The sequence below is a fragment of the Melospiza georgiana genome, chromosome 2 (genome assembly GCF_028018845.1).
Source record: "Melospiza georgiana isolate bMelGeo1 chromosome 2, bMelGeo1.pri, whole genome shotgun sequence".
NCBI classification, from domain to species: Eukaryota; Metazoa; Chordata; class Aves; order Passeriformes; family Passerellidae; genus Melospiza; species Melospiza georgiana.
In genome coordinates, this window is record NC_080431.1 from 54,104,762 (window position 1) to 54,117,869 (window position 13,108).

Consider the following 13,108-nt stretch of genomic DNA (forward strand, 5'->3'; position numbering starts at 1 on the left):
TTCTGTTTTGAAATTGCTAAAAGATGCTACAGCCAGATTGGTAGTACTAGCAGAGAGCTCGAAATGCTTTTGTTGGAAAACACTGGCAAAATGTAGGGTTTCTGCAGGAATATGCTTCAATGAAATTTCTTCCAAAAAGTCTGACTGAAGTAAAAAATAAGGTTTTAAGAAGCTGATAAAGCTTTCCTTAAATTTAAGGGAGAAAAACTAGGATTAAAAGACTTGATTTTTCTCAAATTAGGATGCAAAGCATAGTGCTTGCCTCAGAAACACTGAACTTGGGTTTTGTTTTGTTTACAAATGACCAAGAATTTCTTAAAATAAAAATGCAGAGCTTTGATGGAAAAGCACATTATTATTGAAGGATTTCACATTTTTCATTTGTGTTTTATAGCAGGTTATTTGTAGTTTAATGAGATGAGGGAAGCATGTTTTGATCATTTAGTAATTGAGTTCACCTTATCACCTAAGTCAGTTTTACTGCTTTATTGATATGTACTCTTCATGTATTGCCTAATGTCATTGATTTGTTGCTTCGGGGAGAGTCTCGTGAGTTCTTTCTATGTACATGGTGCAGTTTTTAATTGTATGCCAAAGTCATATTATTAAAAGGAGCAAGCATTGTACAGAGGAAAGAGAGAGCAGAGGGCATAAAATTTTCTTGATTTTAAATCCACTCTCTACTCAGGAGAATCTGAGCACCAAAAAAAAAAAGGGACATCAAAAAGTCTTGACAGTCCTTGAAATCCTTTCTTTTGAAATGTTGTTCCAAAAGGAGGCCTGGCTTCCTCATTATCTTTGTGAAGGCCCAAGACGCAGATGCCTGTGCCTTGGCAGGATTTGGCTTTTTAGTCCCCATCTGGGTGTGTACTTCTGGACATGGCTTTTGTAGAGCCCCTCTGAGGCAGCTGGTTGCCCTCATGGGTCCTGCACCAAGCCTCCAACCCAAGTTCTGCCTTCAGGTTCCACAGTGGGTGGGCAAGGGGTGCAGGTGGGATGCTGAGGCTGGGTCCTGCACTGCACAGATGTGGAGCACAAAGGTTTCCTGTGGGGAGGGAGCTTTCTGCAGTGGTGCTACTCAGATGTGAAGGGGGGATGGGGGTGGATCTGGTTTGTGATGTTTTGGAAAAAACCCAACCAAACACAATATTTATCTTTCTGTAGCTGTAGATTGTAAACCTTGAAGAAGATAAATGTTGTTTTCCTATGTCCCTCTGAATGCATCCAAATAGGAATGCACTGGGCTTTAAACACCCTGCTGGAGCAGGGAGATCAGATGCCACACTGTGTTCCCTTTCAACCTTAACCATTCTGTGGTTCTCTAATTCCCCACATAATTTTGCTCTAAATATCCAAAGGGGAAATGTTGCACCTTCCAGTGGGTTCTTCCAGAGCCATCACTGATCAGTCTTCATAAAAGATTCCTGTGTGGCCATGAGAAAAGGCACTGAATATCACGTCCTGCATTATTTTCTGAAAAATAGTACTGGCCTAGTTCGCAGAAATGCGAGCTCAAACTTTTTGCAGATGTTGATGTGGTCAAGTGTGGTCTGCATTTACCACATCCACACACTCACTTAGACATTAGATAAATTGTTTACAATTTTTTGCACCTTTTTATTGGTTTTGCCATTCTTTGTCAGCTACATTTGTTGGTCTTAGAAAAAATTAAAACTGGTATATTGCATTGTTTTAAGGTTTATTTAGTCTGCTTTTAAAGGGTGCTAGAGTAACTTCATGTATATTCCATGTATATGGATATTCCAGATATTCCACATTTTAGTGTAAGATAGTTTTTTGACTCCTATCATTTGCTAAAGGATACTCTTACATTTGATAATAATAGTTAACAATTGTTTCTCTGCTTCAGATCTATGTGCAGCTAATGATGACCTAGTAATTCTGCTGACATAGTAATTCTTGCATTGTTTCTCCTGTGGTTATACAAATTTATGGTTTGTAGTTATGGAAGCCACCTAATGCTGTAGATCAGTGTAATTACCCTTGAGGTGAGTGGTGGGAAGTGAAGGAATCACCAGGAAAAAGCTGGGGTGGTAAGGAGATCAGCACTTTTTCTTTCTTTTATTTTAGTAGAAAGCTCTCTAGTATCTTTTATTCCTTTTGACAAGGGCATGTAGTGACAAGTGCTACGGCTTTGAACTGAAAGAGGCTGGGTTTAGATTAGATATTAGTAGGCAATTCTTTACTGTGAGGGTGGGAGGCACTGGCACAGGTTGCCCAGAGAAGCTGTGGATATCCCATCCTTGGAAGTGTTCAGCCCCAGTGGATGGGGCTCTGAGAAGCCTGGTCTAGTGGAAGGTGTCCCTGCCCATGGCAGGGGGTTGGACCAGATGACCTTTAAGGTCCCTTCCAACCCCAACTCATTCTGAGATCTCCCTCAGAATCAGCTTGCAACACTTTGAGAGAAAAGAGTGGAAAACCAATTAGTAATTGATAAAACCGTCAATGTATGCAGTTACTAAGAAGTGAGTATGAAACAGGTGTAACATTAAAAAATATATAGAAATCAGTGCTTTCTGGTAAGACAAGTTATTGAAAAGTTCAGGGTGTTTCTAGTGATTTTTATACTATTTTGTATCACATATTGTCAAAATTCAGCTATTTATTTTCAGTTTGGGAAGAATGTTTTGTTTTGTTTTTTAATGAACTCTAAATAATAGCCCAAGACCTTTTTTAACATTCTCTTGTTGGTTTGATTTCCAGTGCAGTCTTCCTTACCTCCGTTATGCTACATTTTGACTGATTGTCAAATAAGTGCTTGTAAGGCAAAAATGCTTAATTGGAAATATCTTCTTAAATTCTGCCAACTGAGCACTCAGAAGCTCAGCATGTGCTTCTGCTTCAGAAGCCAAGCACAGCAGGGTGGCTGCCAGGTCCTGTCTGCCTTGGGCTCATACCAGGGCACAGAAACTGAGCTTGAGATATCTCATTGTGATAGTCATACAAGTATTGGCTTAAATTGAGATCAAAACTCTCCTCAGAGGGTGGGTTTCTACCCAGAACGTTGACATGGATAGTTTTGTTAAAGCATGAGGTTTTTCTTTTTTGTCCCATCTAGTTTTCTTCATATTGAAATGTTTTCCAGAATTGGTTGATAAATCCATGACATAAAATGGTTTGCATGCTCATGTTATGTTTTCTTACAAAACATGGCATGTTGTTTAAGGAACTCCAACTTGTGACATTTTTGTCTTCTAGATTATATGAAGTACAATTCAAGATATTTTTAGTCCTTTGTTTCTTTTAAATATCACAAGCAGTCTGCTCCTAATGGTTTGAAGGCATGTAACAACCCCTACCTAGTATTAACTTTTCTGGGGAATTGCTCTTTCCGTGCATGCAGCTTGGTCACATCCTCTGCAGGTTACCTGTTACATCTTCTTTTGCTCAGTCTGTAATTGATTGACTCCTTGGGTACATCACTAAAAGATATTCTCCTGCTCTTTCAAAAACTGCTGTCTACAAAGTTTCTTGGCACACTTAGTGCTTTTAGGTTGTTAAGAGAATTGTTTATGGTACATTGTAATTTGTCCAGCTAATGAGAAATTGGAAAGAGCACTAAACTTGAAACTGAATCTTGGGCTTTGACCGAAAGTCTCAGAGCTGGCACTTCACTGTCATGGTTCCACTTGTACTTGTGAAAATATTTCCCAGAACTGCTCTTAATTGTTTTTCTGGGGACTGAGACTGTGTAAATGAAACTGATAGAAAATGTGAGGCAATACTATGGCAATTTGATTGTTACAGTTGTAATTATGTAAATAAGTTGTCTTTGCCAAGATAGACATTTTGTGACCCAGAAGTTCCTCTGAAGAAAATAAGTGCTTGAGTGCTGTTTTGCTCCCCAGTGTAAGAATTTTTCCTGCATAGAAATAACTATAAAACTGTTATTTCTAGTACTGCCTGATGTTTGTTAACATAATGGTCCCTTAAAGCATCTCTCCTCTACTTCCTGTGCTGAAAATCATTACACCCTGTAGTTTTTTCACAGCTTAAAGCTGTTGGAAAAATTTTCAACCTCAAGATTTTTTCTCTTGATATATTGTCATTTCCAGCAGTCAAGTGGTTCACATCAGGTGGGCTTTGGTTTATTGCTCACAACTTCATGTGCAGATAGTGGGGGGAAACTGGTATTAATTCAGTTGTCCTTGAGACCTCTGGCTCTTGCCCAAAAATCTTGAGATTTGTCCAAGAATTAGTCATACTGAAGCCTGGCTGTCCTGGGAGCTAGATGATAAACTTGCTAATTACTTCAGATACAGATTGTTTCTGCAGCAGCACTGCCAGTGCATTACACAGATCCCTCTGGAAGATGCTCATAGCAATTGTTTTGGGGAAAAAAGTGTGGCAAACGAGCCTAAAATTATATTTTCTTGGATAATGTGCAGCAAAAAAAAGCAAGGATTGCTGCATTTTGTAGTGCTTTCTGTACCTGCATGTGCACTTGTGTGAACTGAGCAGAAAAACTGCTGAAGGAAGTGGTGCAGGACCTGCAGACCCTGTAGTAGCAGCCTGCCCAGGGTCATCCTGAGCAGTGTAAACAAAACAGTTGTATGAAAGCATAGTTCTGCTTGTAGACTGTCTTTCAAAATTCCTTTTGAAGTGATTTTTAAAAGGTTAGCCTCACAGGCTTGGCAAACACGAGCAGTCCTAATGACCAGGGTTTGTTTTTCCCCTTGGGTATTGAGCTGGTGATTGGTTGCAGGGCCACAAACCAGTAACTGTGTCAGAAGTTCCCTATTTGTCAAGCATTATCACTGGTTAGTGTAATATTTTTGAACATAACCAATAGTTTTAGTCACTATGTTGACAGAAGGTCTATCATCTTTATGGCTAAAAAGTGTTTTCACATAATTCCTTCTGCATTGCTAGGAAGGATGTCTTCATGTTGCTCTTGTACTGCTCTTGTAGAGTGAGGTGGATCCCATGGACCTTTGCTAAGAGATGCTCTAAATCATAGAGAATTGGTTAATTTGGGTTCATTTGGTGAAGAGTAATTTTAGGAGCAGAGGGGCTGAAAAGTATGGCATTGATTATTCTGAAATAAAGTCTGATTTCTAACAAGATTTGCCAGGTCTTTCCAGAGACTTCCAAGGAAGAGTAGATTATTGCAAAGCTGTGAGGAGAATGGATTTGCAGCATCATTTAAAGCAATGAAGTTTAAGATGTATATTCAGGCTGTGGCAGCCTGGCTTTCCTTCTCTGGGGAGATTTGAACTCCTTTGTCACTAGATGAAAGGAGATCCTCACAAAGCTGGATGGCTCTTAAATGCTCAGGTTGAGTTGGATAGGAATAGGACACATATTAAACATACACACACTGTTTGGAGTTAAAAGCAGATCTGCCAGTATTCTTAAATGAATTAAACGATTAACACTGTAGTTTTTAATGTTTTTCTTTATAAATTTCATAAAAACAAGTCCCAGTATGAATATAATTTATATAAAACAACTCTTGTGTGAAATTAGGACACAATCCTTAATTTTGTTGATTTTTTTCATGATTATTTCAGTTTAGACTGTGACATCTACTTTGTTTTAGCAGGTCTGAATTATTTCAGAATTCTGGTAACTAATTGTTATGTGAATCTTCTGAAAACACAGTTGCAAACAAAAGCCAACTTTCTGGGCATGCAGTTTTCCCTTGGGAAAGAGGGTTGGAAATAGCTGGTGCTGATCCAGTCCTTGCACTTCCATTCCAAAGCTGTCAGTTCTAAACTGGCTCTGTTTTGCCTAAAAAAATCACTTCCATCTTTTATAACATTATGAAGAAGAACATGTCTTAGCATTATGTGTTGTATTGACTGGTATAATAATCTGAAAACAAGCAAAAGAAAAAAAGAAAGCCCGAGGCAAAAAAAAACCCCAGCACCCAAGGGACCTTGGCATTGAGATATATACATAGTTAAGTGCTAAACACTGCATTAAAATTTAATGTGAACAGATGACTAAAACCTGAAAATATATTAGGAAATTATTACCAAAAACAAAAACGTCAAGCATACAGAAAACAAAAGCAAATTTTTTTTAGTAGTGAACTACTAATAGCACTGTTTAGAGTAAAGCTGCTCAGGGCTTTTTCTCTGTGGTCAGTGGATACACCCAAATCCCCAGGAGGTTCTTCCCCATATATAAGGATTTAAAGTTTTTAAAAATATTTTCATGGAAACCAAAGTCCAATTAAACATGTAGTTGGGATAAAGCCAATATACAAAGATTGGAAAGCAGGGAAGCACCTGTGTGTCCTGTAGTTTAACTGTAGCCAAATAAAGAGTAGCAAATAAGAAATTCTGCCTGTTTTTTCCATAAAAGGAGCTTTCAGACAGGGAAAAATCACTGCAGATGCTTGTGATGTAAATGTTGCTGCAGGGAAGCATCCTGCAAAGCCACTCTTAACAAAGCCCCACTTAATGCATGGAGTTTAGCCTTGCAGAGTTAGTTAGCCCTGGGTGTTTTGAGAGGGGACTGAGTCAAACTTGAGCCTTATTCTTGATTCTGGTTCCAGCAGCCTTTTGACCCTGAGAAATTTTAACTCTTCTTTTCTTGCTTTCTCACTTTTTGCACTAATAAAATGGGGTTTCTGCAGCCATCTCAGGGAAGGTCTCGAACGAAAATCAGCATTTAGCTTAATTACTGAAATTCATTCTGTGGCTGCATCTAGTAACATTAATCACTTACTGAGCATTAAATTAATGCACAAATTTCAAATCTCCTTTCATGTTAAAGCAGTGCATTGGAGGTGACCTGTTCACCTTAAGTGCTACTTAAAAGCTTTAAAAAGCAATATGAAATTTGTAAAGGTAGCATGAATAACACGGCTTTAGAAACGAGTTCCTGATAAATATTCCTGTTCAATTAAGCTGGGCCTGGGGGTTAAAGTTCTTTTGTGATTATTACTTAGAGGACTGGTAATTGCTTGGTAAATGATGTTGTATTTCTCTCATTTGATTCTTGAATACCAAATTGTGGACTGAAGCTGAAATTTGCCCTGATAAGCTTGGAAACGCCCTGCAAGCTGCAGAATGCACTTTGAATTCACAGAATAGAAGCGTTTTTCATTTTCAAGTATAAAGAAAAGAGACATGGTTGTAATTAAATCTACCAGTTTTACAGCGTGGGGGTAGTTGCACTTGAGAAACCCCCTCTCTCTGTGTTTCTGCATTGTGGCACACACAGGTTTTTGTGAGGCATCGTTCTTGTCAGTGCAGCACCTACTCCTCCAACTTCTCCACTTCTCCAAGTGCAACCATGCACTTGGAAATGTTCCTGTGAGAGTGGTGGGGGTCCCTGGGGAAAGAGCAGAGGGGGCTGCACCTAAAGTCTGAGAGGAAGGTGGAAATGGTGATCAGCCAAACACCTGCTTTAAATGTCACCAGGTCTGAAAGCTAAATAACCTCTTTCTGCTCGTGCAGCTGCAGGGCTGACAGGTTTGTGCAGCCAGCGTAGGTGACAAGGCTGTGGTTTGCCCGGGGACATGCACTGAGCAGGCTTTCTCACAGCCTGCCATTGCTGGTGCTGGCAGCTCTGCACTGCTGGGGCCAGGTGGCCTGCAGCACCCTCTTTGTCTTGCCAGCTTTCTCACCACAGCATCAATTTGTATTTGTGGGAACCAGAAGAGATGTGTGGGACTCTCTGCATCTTGCTGTTTGAGCTCTATGGGTAGATGTTTCTGCACAAAAATGTCCTCTTGCTGAAGGTAGCCCATCTAACTGATGGAAAGCAGCAGTCAGTTCTCTGCATTCCTCTCAGATAAAATTCCACATGCTAATCAGGTTGTGGAATAGGTTGTTGTCAATAAATGCACAGCATCTTGTACTTTGTGTTCTGCTCTGCTCCCAGCCTTCGTGGTGTGGCTGCCCTGTCTGTTCTTCGTGTTTGTCTGGCTCTGTGATTCTCTGCAGAGCAGATTTAAATCTGGGTTTGCTTTCTCTGTTAGCTTTCTGATGGTTTAGTTGACTTATGTGGGGGTTGCCTGGTTGTTGAGGCTGGCAGGTAGAAGGGGAGTGGAAATGATGCAGAAATAGGCAGATCCTTCTGTGTGTAGCAAACTGCCGTGTCCCCATACCTTATCTAGTGGAATCACACTCAGAATAATGTGAGCAAAATTGGAGCAGGGGTGAGAGAGGACCTGGAACTGCTGGTCTCAAGTGCTAACTCAAGAACAGTAACTTTTTGCTTCTCTTTCTAGACCTCTCATTCCCTTTCATCAACCCCTTTTCCTCCTTCATTAAAATAATACTTTTCCAGTCACTAATCACTAAAATGTGATGTGAATGAAGCAGGGTTCACTCTTAGTCAAGATATTTCAGCAATGGTTGCTCTGGGAAACAAATCTCGGTTCCTCAGAGCAAAGTGAAGTGCTGGTGGGAATAATAAAAAAGGAAGAGGCCAAGTGGCCAGAAGAATGAGAAATGGAGCTCATATGCCTGTGTTTCCAGGAAGGGCAGCACTGAGGGACACAAGGGAGAAGTGTGTGCACCCTAAATGAAGGGAAAAATGATGCAAACCAGCCCAAGAGCTGAACTGGTTGAGAAATGATGGAGAAACAACTATGTGGTTATGAATCACTAACTGATGGTTTTTTCTGTTATGGATGAAACAGCTCCAGTATTGCCAAAATCATAATTTAAAACTTGCAGTGTGAAAAATTGTAAATCTTGTCACTCTCATCTTGTTATTTTGAATTTCTATTTGATACACTTAAAAAAGATGGGGTTTTTTTAGGAATAGGTCTAAATAAGGAATGTCTTACTGCTAGTTTCAATTCTAGTAAATGCAGTCTAATTTTACTAGGTTATTTCTTATTGCCTTAGCCAGGTGATGCTGCATGCTTTCATGCATGCTGTGCTCCTGTTCATAGCTATAGATTTTTCATCTATGCCAGTGAATTTTAATAACTAAAATGTGCATTTGGAAGATCAAACAGACCAGGAACCATCAGACAGTGCATTGTGTACAGAGCAATGAGCTGACAGATGTTGCTGCTGTCTTTTGGGAAGATCATTTGAGGAAAATGTTGCATGTCTGGTTTTGCCCACTTAATCCTGGGTTTTATGGACAGTGCTTCCCCCGCCTCTCACTCTCCAGAAGGCACATATTTGCTACCCAAATGTTCCTCTGTTGCTTCAGGAGTTCTAATGCTGCACTGGTGAGAGGCAACACTGTGCTCAAGGATGAGTCTGCTTTTTGAAGGAAATAAAACAAACAGAAGCCATCAACCCTGTGCTTTCAAATTTATTTATAAATATGGTGTCAAAATACTTTCCCATGTGGTCTTGCTGTCTCAGCATCATTCTATTGTGTGTGACATGCAGGCAGGCTGAGACTTTGTTTCTGCAGGACTGCTGTTTATTACTAATGTCAGCAGAAGGGCAGATGCGGTTTCAGCCAGAACCTCCTCCATTCCACTTACGTTCTCTCTGCTCCTTCTCTCTCACCTCCTGCCTCGAGCTCTTTGTTTCTGATGTATTCCAGAGGACTTGGTTAAAGTACTGGTAGTTTGCCTCAAATCATAATTTGGGTTTGCTTAGGGCCATGAGGGCAGAGACTTAATGTATCCAGAGTCACTCTAACTCTCTCCAGAGGTGGCTCTGGATCGTGATACTGCAGAGACTGAATAGTCCCCAGTGCAGTTAAGTGACTGTGGTTTATATATTATCTATATATTATATATTGTTAAATGTAAAATATTGGGTAGATGTTGTAGCAAAAATGGATTGACAGTAGGTACAACAGTAACTTTCAGTCACCAATGGGCTGAGGTTTCCTTCAGCTGTTTGTTGGTGGGTTTTTTTGGGTTTTGGGTATTGGTTGTTTGGTTGGTTTGGTTTTGGATTTTTTGGGGTGGTTGGGAGAATTTTTTGTTAATATTGTTCTGTGTTGTTTGAAATGTGACATTTTCTCTGTTTTGTTGTATTGATTATTCCTCTTTTCAGAAATAGCTTTAATAGGAAGTAGTAAGGACTCTAGAATACAACTAATACAACTGTCTCAAATCTGCAGTTAACCTATATCTAATGGACTGCTGTTGAAACAGGAAAAAAAGCATTTGATGTATTTAATAACTCAAAGTTAAGTGGTTAAAATTCATTTGCAAAGTATGAGTGTTCTGAAGTATTTCAAGCTTTAGCCTTCTGTTGAGGTTCACATTTTGGTCGTTGGTTTTAGAGAAGGAACTAAATCCATTCAGAGTTGTCTGTTCTTAGTGTGATGCAGGATTCCTGTCATTTTTCCAGGGGTCGCCTCTGTTTGATCTTATCAAGCAGTCGAAAGAGCGAGAAGGCCAAGCTGATCAGCCTGAACCCACTGCTACTCCCAGTACACCTTTCCAGCATAACCACACTGCTGCAGACCTGTAAGTGAATGCCTGAGGTCTAGGGAAATGTGAAATTGATATTACCCTTAATATTAAAATAATTGATATTACCCTGAATATTGAAATCCACCTGTATTCTGCTTTCCTACTTCTTAGGCTTGGTACTTAAGTTTTGGTAAACCATTGTATTTGCAGATATTTATTATACATTGAAAGTTAAATCAGCTGTTGAAATATTTTTCCCCACCCCTATAAAATATGTAATCGTAAACTGTTACATCACTTGCCTAGGAATAAACAAGTCCCTGTATCAGGTGTTGGGGATAACAGGTCACAATAGCAATTTATTTCTTCTGATGGGGAAAAGGGAAGAGTTCCTGCAAGTATTATTCATGTAGAATTGAATAATGAAATTTCTTCATTCTGTGATGTTAAATGCTTAATATATGTTGAACCTCCAGCTATCTTTCTCCTGTGAAATCTCCTAAGAAGAAGGCATCTCTAAGTGCTACTCCCCCTCCAGATGTTCCACCTGCTGTGACCCCCCAAACACCGCAGAAACCGCAGAAATCTACCTCCCTCTCTCTGTTCTACAAGAAAGGTTTGTTCCTCCTGCATGTGCTGACATTGCAAACTTATCTCTTGCTCTTTATCCCTTTTGAGTTTTGGCAGTGAGCAATTCTGAAAAGTTTGTTGTAGAATCTGTAGTGAACACCAGGCAAACCTCTGGAAGAAAGGGCAAAATGGTGCCAGCAGGTGGTTCCTGTGTGCACTCTGTGAGTTAGAAGTGAAAACCTCCCTATCCTGGCTGGAAGAATGTCCATATGGGCTTTTCTCTCCTAGCATCCTTTTCCCAGCAGTGACCATGCAGAGATGTCCTGTGAAGCTGGACAACTGGGCAGACACGGCTGGTGCTTTCCCAGGCTTGATCTTTATCCCACTTGGGGGGATTCCTGAACCTTTTGTGCTGTGTCTGCTTAGTAACTCTCAGCAGATTTGTGTCCAGGTGCTTGTTTGAATTGACATAGACATACATGTGCAGTGGTGTTTGCTGTGGCCTTCCACATTGTCTGCTGTCTCATGTATGAAAACCTTTTCCGTTTATTTTGAGCCCGGCTTCTACTGCCTTCACTTGATGTCTGGTAGATTTTTCCCTTGGAGACAGTGAGCAGCACAATGATGCCCCTCCTTCATTACATTCCTTTCATTTTGTGTGCTCCTGTTACAACAATTGCAGTTTATTTTTCTTTGTTTCTGAAGTGTATCTACTGGCCTATCGTCGACTCCATACCCTGTTCCTTCACCTTCTCTCCGACCATCCTGACCTGGAACCCTTGATCTGGACCCTCTTCCAGCACACACTGCAAAATGAGTATGAACTAATGAGAGACAGGCACCTGGACCAGGTAACAAGGACAAAAAATGTTTTAAAAAGTTAAAAAGACTCTCCTGAACAAAATGTTCTTCGTATGTTCTTAGCCATTAGAAATTGTACTCTGGGGTTTTTATTAATCTCTTGGTCACTGAAAGGAGGGCTTAGTTTATACTGAAGTCTGTCATCTCAGTTTTTTAAGCACTGGCAATTACTTGATATGGTACCTTCAAGTACAGTTTTGAGCTTTTTACAAAATAACAAAAACTAACCACAATTTCTAATAATTTTCATAAAATATAGTGATTTTCTTTGCAAAGACACTATGTGTGGCTGATAAATTTTTTTGTTATTCTACCCTAAAATTGCAGCATACGGTAGGAGTTTGAGAAGGCACCATCAGCTCCAATTAGTTGTTTGTCACATAGAAATGGAGGTAGCATTATGTTAACTTATGTTCTAAAAGTTCTTTTTAAGTTGAGTTGTCTGCTAGTTTATAGAGCACAATCAATAAAAGAAAGTTATTTACATTTATTTAAAGAAGAAAAAAAAAGGCAAGAAACTCATTAGTCAGTAATTCTTTGGACTGTGATTTAAGTAAGCAATTCAACATTATGAGATTTGTGATAAAGCAATGAGATTTGGCAACTCTGAGAAAAAAAACTGTGCCAACAGGAGTTATTTAAAATTCCTTTGCAATGCCCAACAACCCTCAACATTCTGAGTGTAAATCGTTTGGGAATTCTGTTTAAACTGCATAGCAGACAAAATCTCATCAAATAGTTCTGCCTTTTAAATAAGTTTTGCTTGCTTAACTTGAAATGAAGAAGCTGAATTAATTTTCAGTTGTCTTGTTTCTTTAATAGATCATGATGTGTTCCATGTATGGCATATGCAAAGTAAAGAATGTAGATCTTCGATTTAAAATGATAGTTTCAGCATACAAGGAGCTTTGCAACACAAATCAAGAGGTATGGAAGTTCTTAAATGTTATTCCTCCATAAAAAAAAAGGAAAATTTCTGCTTCACTGCATCTCCATTTTGTGGAGGAGAAAACTGACTCTAATACTAAATATCTCTTAAACATCTTGCATAAATAGTTTGGTAACTCTCCTCAGAAAACAAATTTCATTCCATCTTTTGAAAAGTATGTAACAATGGTTTATGACTGTATTTGGGGTCTAGATGAAAAATTTATGTCTAGAGCTAATAAGATTTTCAAAAGTAACACAAGTTTCTTTATGAGTTGTCTAACTTCCTTGGAGCATTAAGGGAAGAGAAGCAGATTACTTTCTACAGAAGCTTTCAACAGAAACACAGTTTGATAGCAAATAGAGATGTATGGCTATATATCAAACAGCTGTGTATGTATTAAAGTTGCCAGCTTAATTCTAACATGA

General features: G+C 39.3%; 1 protein-coding gene across 1 annotated transcript in view; it reads left to right on the forward strand.

Moving 5' to 3' along the window:
- Positions 1-13,108, forward strand: part of RB1 (RB transcriptional corepressor 1) — a 71,329-nt gene that overhangs the window by 53,430 nt on the left and 4,791 nt on the right. The window contains exons 18-21 of the mRNA XM_058018306.1: positions 10,257-10,375; positions 10,798-10,937; positions 11,597-11,742; positions 12,575-12,679. Coding sequence (XP_057874289.1) covers positions 10,257-10,375; positions 10,798-10,937; positions 11,597-11,742; positions 12,575-12,679 — 510 coding nt within the window. The remainder of the gene's footprint in view (positions 1-10,256; positions 10,376-10,797; positions 10,938-11,596; positions 11,743-12,574; positions 12,680-13,108) is intronic.